Genomic DNA, 18128 nt, shown 5'->3' on the forward strand with positions numbered 1-18128 from the left:
GGCCACAGTTTAAGAATAAGGGGTAGGCCATTTAGAACGGAGATGAGGAAGAACTTTTTCAGTCAGAGAGTGGTGAAGGTGTGGAATTCTCTGCCTCAGCAGGCAGTGGAGGCCAGTTCGTTGGATGCTTTCAAGAGAGAGCTGGATAGAGCTCTTAAGGATAGCGGAGTGAGGGGGTATGGGGAGAAGGCAGGAACGGGGTACTGATTGAGAGTGATCAGCCATGATCGCATTGAATGGCGGTGCTGGCTCGAAGGGCTGAATGGCCTACTCCTGCACCTATTGTCTATTGTCTATTGTCTATTGTCCAGTGAATTGGCCTCCACTGCCTTCTGTGGCAGAGAATTCCACAGGTTTACAACTCTCTGGGTGTATATCCTTCCTGATAGTGACGATCATAGGTTTAGAAGGTGCATTTGAAGTGGCCTAGCTTTGTATAAAGTGGCCGTTCAGTCTTATTCTGCCCCCAATCCCAAAATATGGGGCTCTTCTCTCTGCAGACACATCGTCTGCCCATTCCCCTCCACAGATGCTGCCTGACCCGCTGAGTTCCTCCAGCGCTTTGTTGTATTTCTTTCGCTCCACACTATTAGTGCAGCAAGCAACACGATCACTTTGCCACCACATCCGTGTTCTGGAGGCGATCTCGCTCACTGCACACAGGCAGCCGCTTGCAGAGGATGCACACGGAGAGGATTGACAGGATAGTCAAGTAGCCAGCGGTGAAGCTTGCAGCCCAGAGCTTTAACTCAGCGAGAGTCGACGCCTCCCCTCCCTTCCCTTCCTTCCCAGAGGGTCAAAAGGAAACGGTGCACCTGTACAGAGACAAGAGAGGAAGACAGCATCCTGTAATTCTCCCCCATTGAAGACATAATCAGCAGCCTGTCCACTTGCCTCAAAACTCTGGGACGGTGAAAAATAAATAGAATAGGGGTTGATTGAACAGACCATCTCCATCGCAAAACGACTGCAACAGGAATAGCAGACCGCATGTGTGCTATGGCATCATCGTGTTTCATCTCTGCATTGTCGCCAAATAGAAAGGTGCAGTAAATGTTTCTTTAAATTTAATTAATTAATATGCCTACGAAGTAAGTATTGCATATGTAAATATTGCAAATGTTGTTCCCGTAAAAAAAACGCAATATATTCTGAAATTAATATTAAATTCGAATATGTCCATCCGTATTATTAGGCTGTGTTTATATTTGGGACATTGTATTGAGAACACGCATGCACATTGAAATGGAGATGGTGTACAATAAAGAAAAAAAAACCATATAGCATAGGTTGTGTCCAAGAGTGTTTTATTGTCGTGTGTCCCAGATAGAACAACAATGAGATTCTCACTTGCAGCAACACAGCAGAATATGTAAACACAGTATCCTCGTTAAATTGTTCCATATTTCAGCTGTTGCAGCGAGATAGGAATTGTACCCCGTGTTTTATTCTGCTGGTCCCTGGTTTTATTCAGCTGGTATTTACAGGTTGGAGGCAGGTATATATATATAACAAGCAAGCCTATGACCGGGAGTAACCGTGGAGTGTTTTGACCGATAGTAACCCTGGCGCTGCAGCGGTTACCAAAACTGCGCATCAGACCACAAACCCAAACAACGACCAGATCTCCTGAAAACGTCTGCACAAAACTAACTATTGGGCACCTCCAGCTGCTCCTCGTCCGAATTTCCGAGTGTTTTTTAATCTTATGTAATTACTCTACTTGCAATGTTTCCCCCCCCCCCCCCCTCCTCTTGGCTGCAATGATCTGGAGCCTTTTCTTTAGCAAGCACGCAAGATAATAGTCGAGAGACAAGAGTCTTTAAGTCTGATCACCTCCTCCACAGCCAACAATGGACCATTGTGGGCTCTTTGGCCATCGGTGCCGGCTCTGATTTGTTCTGTACCTTTTTTTATATCTCTAGATTCCCTCTTCCCTGACTCTCAGTCGTAAGAAGGGTCTCGACACGAAACGTCACCCATTCCTTCTCTCCAGAGATGCTGCCTGTATAAGGTTATTAAGGGATTGGACACGTTAGAGGCAGGAAACATGTTCCCAATGTTGGGGGAGTCCAGAACAAGGGGTAGGCCATTTAGAACTGAGATGAGGAAAAACTTTTTCAGTCAGAGAGTTGTGAATCTGTGGAATTCTCTGCCTCAAAAGGCAGTGGAGGCCAATTCTCTGAATGCATTCGAGAGAGCTAGATAGAGCTCTTAAGGATAGCGGAGTCAGGGGGTATGGGGAGAAGGCAGGAACAGGGTACTGATTGAGAATGATCAGCCATGATAACATTGAATGGCGGTGCTGGCTCGAAGGGCCGAATGGCCTCCTCCTGCACCTATCGTGTATTGTCTATTGTCTGTCCCGCTGAATTACTTGAGCATTTTGTATCTATCCTCCAGCATCTGCAAAGTTCCTTCCTACACAAGAATGCTTTATTGTCAGATGCCCCAAAATGGAACAATGAAAATCTTATTTACAGCAGCACAACAGATATGTAAACACAATACTCAGTAGACATCCTAATACACATCAAAAAGAAGTTCAATATATAAAAACAAACAATATATTGCGAAGACAAAAACAAATCTCCAAGTCCCCAGTGTAAAACAACGCAGTTCATATTTCGGAAAGAACTCCCGATGCTGGTTTACACCGAAGATATAAACAAATTGCTGGAGTAACTCAGCGGGACAGGCAGCAACTCTGGAGAAAAGGAATAGGTGACGTTTTGGGTTGAGACCCCTCTTCAAACTGAGAGTCAGGGAAGAAGGAAACTAGAGGTCTGAAGAGGTACAAAACATATCAGAGCCGGCACCGGTGGTCAATGAGCCCACAATGGTCCATTGTTGGCCATGGAGGAGGTGTTAACGAGGGATTATGAACAGTGAAACTAGCAGGAAGACTAGGGTGTGTGGGGGGGGGGGGGGGGGGGTGGGGGGATGGAGAAAGAGGGAATGCAAGGGTTACTTGAAATTCAAGAAATCAATATTCATACCACTGGATTGTATGCTGTATATACATAGTTCATAGGATGGTGTTTAGAAACATAGAAACATAGAAAATAGGTGCAGGAATATGACATTCAGCCCTTTGAGCCAGCAACACCAATCAATTTGGTCATGGCTGATCATCCAGAATCAGTACCCCGTTCCTGCTTTCTCCCCATATCCCTTGACACCGTTAGCCCTTAGAGCCACATCCATCTCTCTCTTGAATACATCCAGTGAATTGGCCTCCGCTGCCTTCTGTGGCAGAGAATTCCACAGGTTCACAATGCTCTGGGTGAAAAAGTTTTTCCTCATCTCAGTCCTAAATGGCCTACCCCTTATTCTTAAACTGACCCCTGGTTCTGGCCGCCCCCAACATCGAGAACATTTTTCATGCATCTAGCCTGTCCAATCCCTTAATAATTTTATGTTTCTATACGATCTCCTTTCATCCTTCTAAATTCCAGTGAATATGAGCCCAGTTGATCCATTCTTTCATCGTATTTCAGTCCCGCTATCCTGGGAATTAACCTGGTGAACCAACGCTGAACTCCCTCAATAGCAAGAATGTCCTTCCTCAAACTAGGAGACCAAAACTGCACACAATACTCCAGATGTGGTCTCATGAGGGCCATGTACAACTGCAGTTCAGCCCAATGAGTCCACACTGACCATAAAGTGCAGATTTACATTAATATTCCACTAATCTTATTTTATTTTCCTTATATTCCTGTCAACTATCCTCAGATCTTCCCAAGCACCAATACACTTGGGATAATTACTGGGGCCAATTCACCAAAGATCCCTGACTGATGACAAACCTTAGGCACCATGGTTTAAGATAACATGGACACTATATTATAGGAAAGATATTGTCAAGCTTGAAAGGGTTCAGAAAAGATTTACAAAGATGTTGCCAGGATTAGAGGGTGTGAGCTGTAGGGAGAGGTTGAGTAGGCTAGGTCTCTATTCCATGGAGCGTAGGAGGTTGAGGGGAGATCTTAGAGAGATTTACAAAATCACGAGAGGAATAGATCGGGTAGATGCACAGAGTCTTTTACCCAGAGTAGGGGAATCGAGGACCAGAGGACATAGATTCAAGAAGGGGAAAAGATTTAATAGAAATCCGAGGGGTAACTTTTTCACACAGAGGGTGATGGATGTATGGAACAAGCTGCCAGAGGAGGTAGTTGAGGCTGGGACTATCCAGGTGACTGTGTTTCTTTTAGCATAGAGCGGTGGGTGGAGTCTACATGGCCTTCAGTCAGTTCTTTGACAAGGTTCTACACCCAACTTCCACCGGGTGGCGCCAGCAATGGCTGCCTCGCCAACAGCTGTCTCCTCCATTCCTTCTATGTTGTTTTATATCATGTGTTAAATGTATGTTTTAGTGTTATTTAGCTTGTGGGGGGTGGGGGGTTGGGTTTGGGGGAATTTAAAAAAAAATCTCTTACCTCAACGGAGATGCGATTTTTTTCCGTATCGTATCTCCGTCCGCACTGCGGCCTAACGCCGTGGAGCTGGCGGCCTTTTGCTGGGGATCGACATTGGGAGCTCCAACCGCGGGAGCCTGCGGGACTTAACATTGTGGATGTGATGGTCCCTTTGCCAGGAATCGACCACTGAGCTCCATCCGCGGGAGCCTGCGGACTTTAACATCGTGGAGCTCGCGGTCCCTGGCTAGAGACCGACTTCAGGAGCTCCAACTGCAGGAGCTTCGACCTCACCAACGTGGGAGCTTCGATCGCCCGGACTGCGGATGGTTCGACTGCCCCGACTGCGGGTGAATAAAGAGAGAAGATTAGACTTTATTGCCTTCCATCACAGTGAGGAATGTGGGGAATCCGCTGTGGTGGATGTTTCTGTTAACTTTTATGTAGTTGTGTGTCTTGTTGCTTTTTATAGTATGGCTGTGTGATAAATCGAATATCACCGTACCTTAATTGGTACGCGTGACAATAAAAGACCTTTGAAACCTTTGAAACGTGAGAGATTGGTCCAAAAGATAAAAGCCAATGGGATCCTTGGTAATTTGGCAAATTGGATCCTAAAATAGCTAGGATCCTAAACATTGTCATGAAGATTGCAGGTGTTTTGTATGGCAAAGAAGGTAGTCTGTTGGCCACAGAACAATTTTGGTAAGATGTTTACAGAAATGGCAGGAGGAATTAAATCCTGAACAAGTGGTGTTTTATTTTGGGAGGACAAATAGGATGAGGATCTGCACAATATATGACAGTAATGCACAGCCTATGAAGTAATGGGGAAGAGAGGAACCTTGATGAAGATGTTAGGATTACTGAAGGCAGCAGCACAGCCAGATACGATGGTTAAGAAGACATATGGAACACTTGTTGGGAGTGGGAATATAAAAACAGGGAGGTTATGGCATACCTTAGGCTACAGCTACAGAATAGTGCGTAGTTCTAGTTGCTGCAATGTAGGAAGGCCAGGATTACACTGGAGAAGATGCAGAGCAGATTCACCAGGATTTTGCCTGTGATGGATCTTTTCAATGTAAGGAGAGACTGGAGAGGCAGGGTATATTTCCTTTGTAACGGAGAAAGCTGAGGGAGGTTTACAAAATTATTGCATGAGAGTCAAAGATAGTAAATTTTTGTCAGTGGCAAATCTATAGCATTCTTTGCCACAGAAGTGCTGTGGAGGCCAAGCCAGTGGATATTTTTAAGGCAGAGATAGATAGATTCTTGATTAGTACGGGTGTCAGGGGTGATGGGGAGCAGGCAGGAGAATGGGGTTTGGAGCGAGAGATAGATCAGCCATGACTGAAGGGCGGAGTAGACTTGATGGCCTGAATGGCCTAATTCTGCACCTATCACTTATGACCTGATGAACTTATGAAATATGGTTTGACACTTTTCCCCTTAGCAGAAGAGTCCATGACCAGATGTAGGGTCAGTGTAGGAAAATAACTGCAGATGCTGGTACAAATCGAAGGTATTTATTCACAAAATGCTGGAGTAACTCAGCAGGTCAGGCAGCATCTCAGGAGAGAAGGAATGGCTTAGGATAAGTTTTAGGAGATTCTGAGGAGATTTGAGAAATAATTTGTTTCATAAAGAGGACGGTTAAAATCTGGAATTTATTGTCTGAGGTGTTGGTGCAAACAGTTATTCTTGTAACATTTAATAAGCATTTAGATGAGCCTTTGAAATGCTGTGGCCAAGTGCTGAAATGGGATTAAAGTAGATTTGTAATGTCTGCCATGAATATAGTTGACAGAAGGGCCTGCTTCCATGCTGGATGACTCTTTAACATTAATCCCATCTGAAAAGCAAGTTATTGACTAGTTACGGACATTGTGGGGATTATGAAAGTTACCATGTCAATTGGAGTCTTTTTCTAATCTTTCACTGAAAAATGGACCTTCGGATTGGTGCGACCCTATCCCCAAGCCAAGTTAATGAGCCATGTCTTCACATCCATATCCAGTCTATTTGGCCGAGCGGTTGGAGTGGAAGAAGAGATGGATTCTCACCGCCACCTCTTTCTCAGGAATAGAAGTGCAGCACATGGACTTATGACGTCACAAAGTATGACTCACTGCAACACCATAGATTACTGACATTAAATCATCAGCAGCGGTTCTCAAATGCCTTTGACTAATCAGGTTTCAAGTTAAATAATGTATATCTGGTGAAGCCTGATTCATTTTTTTCTTGGAACCGTATGAGTGTGTTTATTATTAGCCATTATTGGATATGCTTTATTTGTATTTTAGCCCAAAGTTTAGTTTTATCCTTTTCCACAATTTCCCCCATTGTTGAGAATGTCTCATCCGCGAGCAGCATCTGATGATTGACACAAAATGCTGGAGTAACTCAGCGGCTCAGGCAGCATCTCTGGAGAAAAGGAATAGGTGATGCTTCGGGTCTCGATTCGAAATGTCACCAATTCCTTTTCTCCAGAGATGCTGCCTGTCCCGTTGTTACTCCAGCGTTTTGTATCTATCTTTGGTATAAACCTGCATCTGCAGCTCCTTCCTACACAAAAGCATCTGATCACTGACTTCATTCCCTTGTCCTGTTGACTGCAAATCTATTTCTAACGCGGACCATGAAATTAAATTAATTTTTATCAATATTATGCGCGCTGTATCAATGACGTCAAGAATCGCTTCAGTGCTGCCATCATTACGTCAATTTGCTTCAGTTTCTTAGAATTCCTCTTCTGATAGTGGTGATTCTTTCTGGGCATTGTTCCATAGATATAAAGATGGCTTCAATGTCTTGTTTAAGTAATCACTTCATTACGTTTGTCTATGCTCTCTTTATAATTACAATCTCTGATTCGACTGCTACGCACTCCAATTCTCCTAGCGAGGGAAGGCGATCAACCTGAAGTCGTTGTGCACGTGGGCACGAATGACGTCGGGCGGAAGAGGAAGGAGGTGCTACAGCGGGAGTTTAGAGAGTTGGGAAAAACGCTGAGAAGTAGGACGTCGAAGGTAGTTATCTCTGGACTGCTACCGGTACCTCGTGCTGGTGAGGCCAGGAACAGAGAGATAGAGGCTATGAATTTATGGCTGAGGGACTGGTGCAGAGAGCAGGGATTTAGATTTCTGGACCACTGGGATCTCTTCTGGGCTAGGGGTGACTTGTACAAAAGGGACGGGTTGCATCTTAACAGCAGGGGGACAAACATTCTGGCAGGCAGGTTTGCTAGTGTGACACCTGTGGCTTTAAACTAAGTAGTGGGGGGGAGGGGTTAACAAATTGTGAATATGAAGATGAGGTAAAAGGGAATACAGGAGATATTGCAAAAGACTCTCGGAAGAATGGGAACAGAAGTTCTAGAGCGGAAAAGAAATTAAGGGCAGGGCCAATTGTGAACGATGTGAGAGGGGAGGTAAATACAGAAGTTAAAGTGTTGTACTTAAATGCGCGTAGTATAAAAAATAAAGTGGATGAGCTTGAGGCTCAGTTAGTCATGGGCAAGTATGATGTTGTAGGGATCACTGAGACATGGCTACAAGAGGACCAGGGCTGGGAACTGAATATTCAGGGGTACACAACGTATAGAAAAGACAGACAGGTGGGCAGAGGGGGTGGGGTTGCTCTGATGGTAAGGAATGATATTCATTCCCTTGCAAGGGGTGACATAGAATCAGGAGATGTTGAATCAGTATGGATAGAAATGAGAAATTGTAAGGGTAAAAAGACCCTAATGGGAGTTATCTATAGGCCCCCAAACAGTAGCCTCGACTTAGGGTGCAAGTTAAATCAGGAGATAAAATTGGCGTGTCAAAAATGTAATGCTACGGTGGTTATGGGAGATTTCAACATGCAGGTAGACTGGGAAAATCAGGTTGGAAATGGACCCCAGGAAAGAGAGTTTGTAGAGTGCCTTCGAGATGGATTCTTAGAACAGCTTGTACTGGAGCCTACCAGGGAGAAGGCAATTCTGGATTTAGTGTTGTGTAATGATCCTGATCTGATAAGGGGACTAGAGGTAAAAGAGCCATTAGGAGGCAGTGATCACAACATGATAAGTTTTACTCTGCAAATGGAAAGGCAGAAGGGAAAATCGGAAGTGTCGGTATTACAGTATAGCAAAGGGGATTACAGAGGCATGAGGCGGGAGCTGGCCAAAATTGATTGGAAGGAGGCCCTAGCAGGGAAGACGGTAGAACAGCAATGGCAGGTATTCCTGGGAATAATGCAGAGGTTGCAGGATCAATTTATTCCAAAGAGGTGGAAAGACTCTAAGGGGAGTAAGAGACACCTGTGGCTGACAAGGGAAGTCAGGGACAGCATAAAAATTAAGGAGAGGAAGTATAACATAGCAAAGAAGAGTGGGAAGACAGAGGATTGGGACTCTTTTAAAGAGCAACAAAAGTTAACTAAAAAGGCAATACGAGGAGAAAAGATGAGGTACGAGGGTAAACTAGCCAATAATATAAAGGAGGATAGCAAAAGTTTTTTTAGGTACGTGAAGAGGAAAAAAATAGTCAAGGCAAATGTGGGTCCCTTGAAGACAGAAGCAGGGGAATTTATTATGGGGAACAAAGAAATGGCAGACGAGTTAAACCGTTACTTTGGATCTGTCTTCACTGAGGAAGATACACACAATCTCCCAAATGTTCTAGGGGCTGGAGAACCTAGGGTGATGGAGGAACTGAAGGAAATCCACATTAGGCAGGAAATGGTTTTGGGTAGACTGATGGGACTGAAGGCTGATAAATCCCCAGGGCCTGATGGTCTGCATCCCAGAGTACTTAAGGAGGTGGCTCTAGAAATAGTGGAAGCATTGGAGATCATTTTTCAATGTTCTATAGATTCAGGATCAGTTCCTGTGGATTGGAGAATAGCAAATGTTATCCCACTTTTTAAGAAAGGAGGGAGAGAGAAAACGGGTAATTATAGACCAGTTAGTCTGACATCAGTGGTGGGGAAAATGCTGGAGTCAATTATAAAAGACGAAATTGCTGAGCATTTGGATAGCAGTAACGGGATCGTTCCGAGTCAGCATGGATTTACGAAGGGGAAATCATGCTTGACAAATCTACTGGAATTTTTTGAGGATGTAACTAGGAAAATTGACAAGGGAGAGTCAGTGGATGTGGTGTACCTCGACTTTCAGAAAGCCTTCGACAAGGTCCCACATAGGAGATTAGTGGGCAAAATTAGGGCACATGGTATTGGGGGTAGGGTACTGACATGGATAGAAAATTGGTTAACAGACAGAAAGCAAAGAGTGGGGATAAATGGGTCCCTTTCGGAATGGCAGGCAGTGACCAGTGGGGTACCGCAAGGTTCGGTGCTGGGACCCCAGCTATTTACGATATACATTAATGACTTAGACGAAGGGATTAAAAGTACCATTAGCAAATTTGCAGATGATACTAAGTTGGGGGGTAGTGTGAATTGTGAGGAAGATGCAATAAGGCTGCAGGGTGACCTGGACAGGTTGTGTGAGTGGGCGGATACATGGCAGATGCAGTTTAATGTGGATAAGTGTGAGGTTATTCACTTTGGAAGTAAGAATAGAAAGGCAGATTATTGTCTGAATGGTGTCAAGTTAGGAGGAGGGGGAGTTCAACGGGATCTGGGTGTCCTAGTGCATCAGTCAATGAAGGGAAGCATGCAGGTTCAGCAGGCAGTGAAGAAAGCCAATGGAATGTTGGCCTTCGTAACAAGAGGAGTTGAGTATAGGAGCAAAGAGGTCCTTCTACAGTTGTACCGGGCCCTGGTGAGACCGCACCTGGAGTACTGTGTGCAGTTTTGGTCTCCAAATTTGAGGAAGGATATTCTTGCTATGGAGGGCGTGCAGCGTAGGTTCACTAGATTAATTCCCGGAATGGCGGGACTGTCGTATGTTGAAAGGCTGGAGCGATTGGGCTTGTATACACTGGAATTTAGAAGGATGAGGGGGGATCTTATTGAAACATATAAGATAATTAGGGGATTGGACACATTAGAGGCAGATAACATGTTCCCAATGTTGGGGGAGTCCAGAACAAGGGGCCACAGTTTGAGAATAAGGGGTAGGCCATTTAGAACGGAGATGAGGAAGAACTTTTTCAGTCAGAGGGTGGTGAAGGTGTGGAATTCTCTGCCTCAGAAGGCAGTGGAGGCCAGTTCGTTGGATGCTTTCAAGAGAGAGCTGGATAGAGCTCTTAAGGATAGCGGAGTGAGGGGGTATGGGGAGAAGGCAGGAACGGGGTACTGATTGATAGTGATCAGCCATGATCGCATTGAATGGCGGTGCTGGCTCGAAGGGCTGAATGGCCTACTCCTGCACCTATTGTCTATTGTCTATTGTCTATTGTCTATTTATCAGTCACCTTGACCACATCATAAGATCAGAAGTAGGATACTTGCTGGCAATTGCACGGCATGCCCTCTATCTACAATACTTCATCTGTGCATCCAAGCTGTGTGACCTTCATAACGCACAGACTCAGTGTAATAAGTAGCCAGTCACACTTGTTCTGCACAAGCGTCAAAGAAAGACCACCCTTCTACACGATGAGTTCATTAACTTAACACGTTTGATGTTTGATGGCATTGCCATCTTTGAATCCTCTAGCATCAATATCCTTGGAGCCATTCATGACATTGAAGTCAGCCTGCTACAAAGGTTCTGTGGCAATAAGAGGAAGTCTGAACATTCTGTCGCAAGTGATTCTGAGAAAGCCACAAAGTGGATATTCCTTCTGGAGAGCGACTCAAAGTGAATGTTTTAGGTTGATGACCTAAAACTTTACCATTCTTCCACCCTCCACAGATACTGTTTGATCTGCTGAGTACTTCTGAGTTTGTCTGTTTTTTATTTGAGATTTTCAGCATCTTTAATGCTTTTTGCTTTTTGTTCACAAGTAATGGAACATCCTCCACTTGCCAAGGTAAATGTTGCTCTAACATATAGAAGCTCAGTACCACCATGGACAAAGCATTCTGATTGATCCACCATCCTCCACCACTGGCCCACCATAGATACACTATGTATGATCTACAAAGTGGGCTGCAGCAATCTTCCTAGACTTCAACAACAGCACCAAAGCCTGCAGAATCTACCACCGGGAGGGTAAAGGCAGCTTGTCAATGAGAACACCACTGCCATTCCAAGCCACATACCATCTTAACTCACAAAATTGGTGCTTTTTGTTCATCACCATTGGATCAAAAGCAGGGAACTCCCAACCAACACGATGCTGGAAGTACCATAGCCATCACTTTTCCAAGGACAATTAGGAATGGTCAACACACGCACCATCACACCCAAGGTCACCATCGTACAAAATCATGAGAGGAGTAGAACGGGTAAACACACAGAGTTCTTTACCCAGAGTAGGGGAATCAAGAACCAAAGGACATAGGTTTAAAGTGAAGGGGGAAAGATTTAAAAGGAATCTGAGGGGTAACATTTTTACACTAAGGGTGGTGGGTATGTGGAACAAGCTGCCGGAAGAGGTAGTTGAGGCAGGTACTATTAAGAAACATTTAGACAGGTACATGGATAGGACAAGTTTAGGGGGATATCGGCCAAGCGCAGGCAGGTGGGACTAGCATAGATGTTCAACCTTCTAAACTCCAGCAAGGCCCAGTGTTGTCAAACGCTCATCATATGCTAACACATTTCTTCCCTTTCCCATTCATCCCATTTATCAACGTGACCCATCATTTCCATTCTTGCCAACCTTCACGTTTGCCTGGACCCTAATTCTGCAAACCTGTAGACTCTTCCTCATTGACATAGCCTCTCCTTTACATTTGTATCTGGGGCATTTTTGCAAGTGTCTCCTTCTCCATCAGTGGCAGTGTGTTTTGTCACCTTGACCTTGCTGCTCAGAAGAGTCCTCTTTATTTTTTAATGGCGTTATCTCAAGGGCCCCGGTGAACTATTTCACGGAAGCTCAAAGTCAAAAGCTTAAAGGCATTTCCACTGTGGCCAGTAAAGAACAGCTGCTAACAAACACTTTGACAGGGAGTGATGGCAATTAAGAATTTGCTTAATGTGAAGTATTGTTAATGGATCAGTGAATTATCTTCCACTCTCCTGAGCCTAGGAATTCCAAGCATCACATTTTTCTCTATTTTACATGATTAACACTGAATTGGAGGAACAGAGGAAGCAGCATTCCACACGCACTGGTGTACAATTTGCAAGATTGATAGCATAGGTTTGAATGCTGAGAAATCTCGATCCCGTATGTGTATAAAATAGATATTTTTCTCAACTGCTCTTCCCTTTAATATTCATGTTATTGAGTAGCGCCAAGTTACATTTCTCCATTTGACATTCATCACTTCACTCAGGAGGCTGTTCTTTCAATATATCTAGACTTGTTGAAATTCCATTGTGTTAATTAATTAAATGGTAATGACCAGCAAGCCTATGCTATTTCAAGCCAACATCTGCAAACTATCCATCTTTTTTCTCCAGATATGCTTCCTGACCCGCTGAGTTACTTCAGTACTTTGTATCTATCATCTGTAAGCTATCAGGCAGATTCATACCTTCCAGTTGGTTGATGTTCTGATTGGGAATCAGTGTCAGGCACAATTTTGAAAAAGTAGCCTTTACCTATTCCAGAGAAAGTGAAACTGATTTTAGATCTACCATGACACCTTGAGCAAGATTCATTAGCCTGGTGTAAAACACAAAGTAACTCAGTGGGTCAGGCAACATCTCTGGATCCATGAAACGTCACCTATCTGACCCAAAACATCGCCTATTTATGCCCGACAGAGATGCTGCCTGATCCACTAAGTTACTCCAGCACTTTGTGTTCTATGTAAGATTCCAGCATCTGCAGTTCCTTAGATAGACACAAATTGCTGAAGTAACTCAGCGGGTCAGGTAGCATCTCTGGAAAAAAGGTATAGGTGACGTTTCAGATCGAGACATTTCTTCAGACAGAGAGTCAGGGGAGAGAGATATATGGAGGCGTAAGTCCCTTATGTTTCCATTAACCTGGTTCTGACTGCAGAATATAGATTCAGATAAAATGGGAATGTAAATTACATTTGCACAACATGATCATTAAAATATTAAGTTACAAATCTCTGTGTAGAGAATATTGCGCACAAAACAAAAGTGGTGTTGAAATGCAATAGCCTGGTGGGCTGGGGTTTTAGAAGCCCTCTCATTAAAGCATGGTTCATTTGCTCTGTGTGCAACAGTGAATGGAACTCCAAGTGGTGGTGGAATTACTATTCGTTTCTCCCATTAATCAGTCAACAAATGAGCTGTTTTATTCATTTCTTTGTTTCTGTAAACAAGGCAACACAGCCCAAACAACAAATGAAAGATTTCACCACCCATTTGGACGTTGCTCTTCTATGAATAAATGATGATGAAAGTATATTCAAAAGACTCTTCCCTGTGTACAAACTAATGATGAAGATTTTGCTACGCCTAATCGACCATTAGATTGTTAGTATAAGACAATATACAATATGATGTCAGGGGGGCGGGACAAAGGAAGGATATAGGTGGAGACAGGAAGATAAAGAGAGAACTGGGAAGGGGAGGGGAAGAGAGGGACAGAGGAACTATCTAAAGTTGGAGAAGTCAATGTTCATACCGCTGGGCTGCAGGCTGCCCAAGCGAAATATGAGGTGCTGTTCCTCCAATTTCCGGTGGGCCTCACTATGGCACTGGAGGAGGCCCATGACAGAAAGGTCAGACTGGGAGTGGGAGGGGGAGTTGAAGTGCTCAGCCACTGGGAGATCAGGTTGGTTGAGGCGGACTGAGCGAAGGTGTTGAGCGAAACGATCGCCGAGCCTGCGTTTGGTTTCGCCGATGTAAATAAGTTGACATCTAGAGCAGCGGATACAATACATGAGGTTGGAGGAGGTGCAGGTGAACCTCTGTCTCACCTGGAAAGACTGTTTGGGTCCTTGGATGGAGTTGAGGGGGAAGGTAAAGGGACAGGTGTTGTATCTCCTGTGGTTGCAGGGGAAAGTACCTGTCTAATTGTTTCTTAAATGTTGGGGTAGTCCCAGCCTCAACTACCTCATCTGGCAGCTTGTTCCAAACACCCACCACCCTTTGTGTGAAAAAGTTACTCCTCAGATTCCTAATAAATCTTTTCCCCTTCACCTTGAACCTATGTCCTCTGGTCCTAGATTCCCCTACTCTGGGCAAGAGACTCTGTGCATCTACCCGATCTATTCCTCTCATGATTTTGTACACCTCTATAAGATCACCCCTCATCCTCCTGCACTCCAAAGAATAGAGACCCAGCCTACTCAACTTCTCCCATTAGCTCACACTCTCTAGTCCTGGCAACATCCTCGTAAATCTTCTCTGAACTCTTTCAAGCTTGACAATATCTTTCCTATAACATGGTGCCCAGAACTGAACACAATATTCTAAATGCGGTCTCACCAGCGTCCTATACAACTGCAACATGACCTCCCAGCTTCCAAACTGTATACTTTGATTGATGAAGGCCATTGTACCAAAAGCCTTTTTGACCACCTTATCTTCCTGCGACTCGTTTTTTTTAATAGGAAGTACAGTATGTGTGCATGTGTCTATAAACGTTGTCTCTGCTTGCTAAACATCAACCCCAACCCACACCCTCTCTCCAACCATCAACATGTGCCCTTGGATGGGAGTTTACATTGAGGAAGCTTTGCTCCTCATCAAATCCACACTACACCTGACCTGGCAGTGTTTGATACTGATCCTAGATTAACCTGCAATAGCAAAAGCCTCAACTCCCAACAAAGATAAAATCTCCATTAATATCACTTTAACAAATAAAATTGGTCAAAACAAAGAAACGGATGTTTTCGAGAGCAAGGGACAGAGAGAGAGATAAGCTGATCCACCCCTTCTTAGGTGTTTTTTATTGAACGGCATAAAAGAGTCTGAAACGAGCTGTTGGTTTCCAATGAACTAAGTTGATTAGCAGGGGAGAAACAACAAAAATTGTCATTGGAAGTTGTGGAAGTAATGATAAGGAGCAAATTATCTTGAAGAAGTATCACGCAGCATTTTAAATGGCTAAGTATAGGGACTTACTCAATCCCCGTGTTATTGAAAGTTAACATTTATCATCTCAGTGTCACATACAGGTAGAAAGGGGAAAACACACCACACAAGTAGGTGTAGACCTCATTAGGACCAGGAACCGAAGAAACACTGAAGATCTTGAGATTATAAATAAATACTGCATAGCAATCACTTAATTCAGTTATGCAATAATTGAACATTTGCATCGAGTTAATAAAGACCTTATTTTAAATTCATCCAAATAATTAATCTTAAATCTTAAATTTGGCCAATGCACCCTTGCGCGGTGAAATATAACCATGTTTTAAATTCATGAGATAATGCAATATTTGTAACTAGTCTATATTTAAACTCAGTTTTTGACAGTCCATTTTTGGCTGTTAATCAGTGCAAGGGTTTGACAGAAACGGGGAGAAAGGGAATGGAAGTTTAGCTTTATTATTGTCACGGATGAAGATGCAGTTTTTGAAAATCTTTGTTTTGCACGCTTTCCAATCAGATCAAATAATACTACACACAAATACATTCATGTCCAGCTCAAGTATATTAGGTGGAGCAAAGGGGAAGTTACAGTGTGCAGAATATAGTTACAGTCATAGAGCCATGCAGCATGCAAAAGGGCCCATCATCCCAACTTGCCAAGCTGACCAACATGCCCCATCTACACTAGTCCAACCTACCTGCGTTTGCCCCATATCCTTCTAAACCTATCCTATCCATGTAGCTGTCCAAATGTTTTATAAACATTGTGATACAACCATTCTCAACCACCTCCTCTGGCATCTCGTTCGATATACCTACCTACCATTGTGTCAAAAAGTTGCCCTCAGATTCCTGTTAAATCTATTCCCCCTCACCTGAAACCTGTAACCTCTGGTTCTCGATTCTCCTACTCTGGGGAAAAGACGATGCATTTACCCAATCTATTCCTCTCATGATCACATGCACCTCCAAGCACCAAAGTCCTATCCTGCGCTCCAAGCACCAAAGTCCTATCCCGCTCAACCTCTCCCTATATCTAGTGTAGGAAGGAACTGCAGATGATGGTTTAAACTGAAGACACAAAAAGCTGGAGTAACTCAGTGAGTCAGACAGCATTTCTGGAGGAAAGGAATAGGTGACGTTTCGGAGAGACCCTTCTTCAGACTGAGAGTCAGGGGAAGGGAAAGACTCATAGTCTGAAGAAGGGTCTCGACCCGAAACATCACCTATCCTTTTTCTCCAGAGATGCTGTCAGACCCGCGGAGTTACTCCATCTTTTTTTGTCTATCTCTCTATATCTATGTCATTGTAGAAATGGTGATTGATTCATAGGTAGATAATATATATAAAAGAATAGAGCGGTTGTATCAGATGATGGTAAATCCTTCTCTGGAAAGCACAGTCGCCGGTGCCATCTTGCAATGAAGTGGTGTGAGGAGCTAAAGGAAAGTGTGGAAAGAACAAGTTAATATAAAAAGTAATGCCGACGGATCTTGAGTTGTGTTATACCTCCTTTACTTGATGATTTCAGTAAAGTAAGCATTGTGCAATCTCTACCAGCAACTGAGTATTATTTCAGCTTCAAGCTAATGGATTGTTTTTGTCGAGATGTACCATCCTTCATTCGATAATGTCCACAGCTCCATCTACCCTGAATGATGATTCAAGATTCAATGTAAAGAGAAGCCCATGGGCACATTCTGAGCACTGTATCTTCAAGCAGTAATCACGAAAGTGGATCCATTGGTCAATTAGCTTTTGGTAGTCTATTGAGGCATTTCCATGTACACATCATAGTAAATGCACTCAATTCTTTTTTTTAGTTTCGTTTATTGTCATGTGCACCAAGGTACCGTGAAAAGCTTTTTTGCTGCTTGCCATCCAGTCAGCGGAAAGACTATACATCATTACAGTCAAGCCGCCCACAATGTACAGCTACAGGGTAAAGGGAATAGCGTTTAATGCAGGATAAATTCCAGAAAAGTCAGATTAAAGATAGTCCGAGAGTCTCAAATGAGGCAGATAGTAGCTCAGGACTACTGTCTAGCTGGTGATAGGATGGCTCGGTTGCCTGACACCAGCTGGGAAGAAACTGACCCTGAATCTGGAGTGATGCTTTTTCACACTTCTGTACCTCTTGTCTGATGGGAGAGGGGAGAAGAGGATGAGATTCTGTCTGAAGAACATTGAACAATTTAACATGGTAATATGTAATATGTAATATTAATATGCAGCGTAGGTTCATGAGTTTAATCCGCGGGACAGTGGGACTGGTCATATGAGGAACGATTGGAAAGGCTGGGCTTGTATTCACTGGAATTTAGAAGGATGAGAGGGGATCTTATAGAAACATCTAAAATTATAAAAGGGCTGGACAAGCTAGATGCAGGGGAAAAAATCCCAATGGTGGGGGAGTCCATTTAAAACGGAGATGAGAAAAAACTTTTTCACCTGGAGAGTTGTGAATTTGTGGAATTCTCTGACGCAGAAGGCAGTGGAAGCCAATTCACTGGATGGATTTAAAAGAGAGTTAGATAGAGCTCTAGGGGCTAGCGGAATCAAGGGGTATGGGGAGAAGGCAAGCACGGGGTACTGATTGAGAATGATCAGCCATGATCACAATGAATGGCGGTGCTGGCTCGAAGGGCCGAATTGCCTCCTCC

At 43.8% G+C, this 18128-nt stretch overlaps 1 protein-coding gene across 1 annotated transcript in view; it reads left to right on the forward strand.

Annotated features, from left to right (window-relative positions):
• Nucleotides 1-644: 644 nt before the first annotated feature.
• abcg4a (ATP-binding cassette, sub-family G (WHITE), member 4a) overlaps nt 645-18128 on the forward strand; it is a 113838-nt gene continuing 96354 nt past the window's right edge. The window contains exon 1 of the mRNA XM_078427013.1: nt 645-1044. Within this exon, the coding sequence (XP_078283139.1) occupies nt 991-1044 (54 nt within the window). The 5' untranslated portion in view covers nt 645-990. The remainder of the gene's footprint in view (nt 1045-18128) is intronic.

This window comes from Rhinoraja longicauda, chromosome 32, assembly GCF_053455715.1.
Source record: "Rhinoraja longicauda isolate Sanriku21f chromosome 32, sRhiLon1.1, whole genome shotgun sequence".
Lineage (NCBI taxonomy): Eukaryota > Metazoa > Chordata > Chondrichthyes > Rajiformes > Arhynchobatidae > Rhinoraja > Rhinoraja longicauda.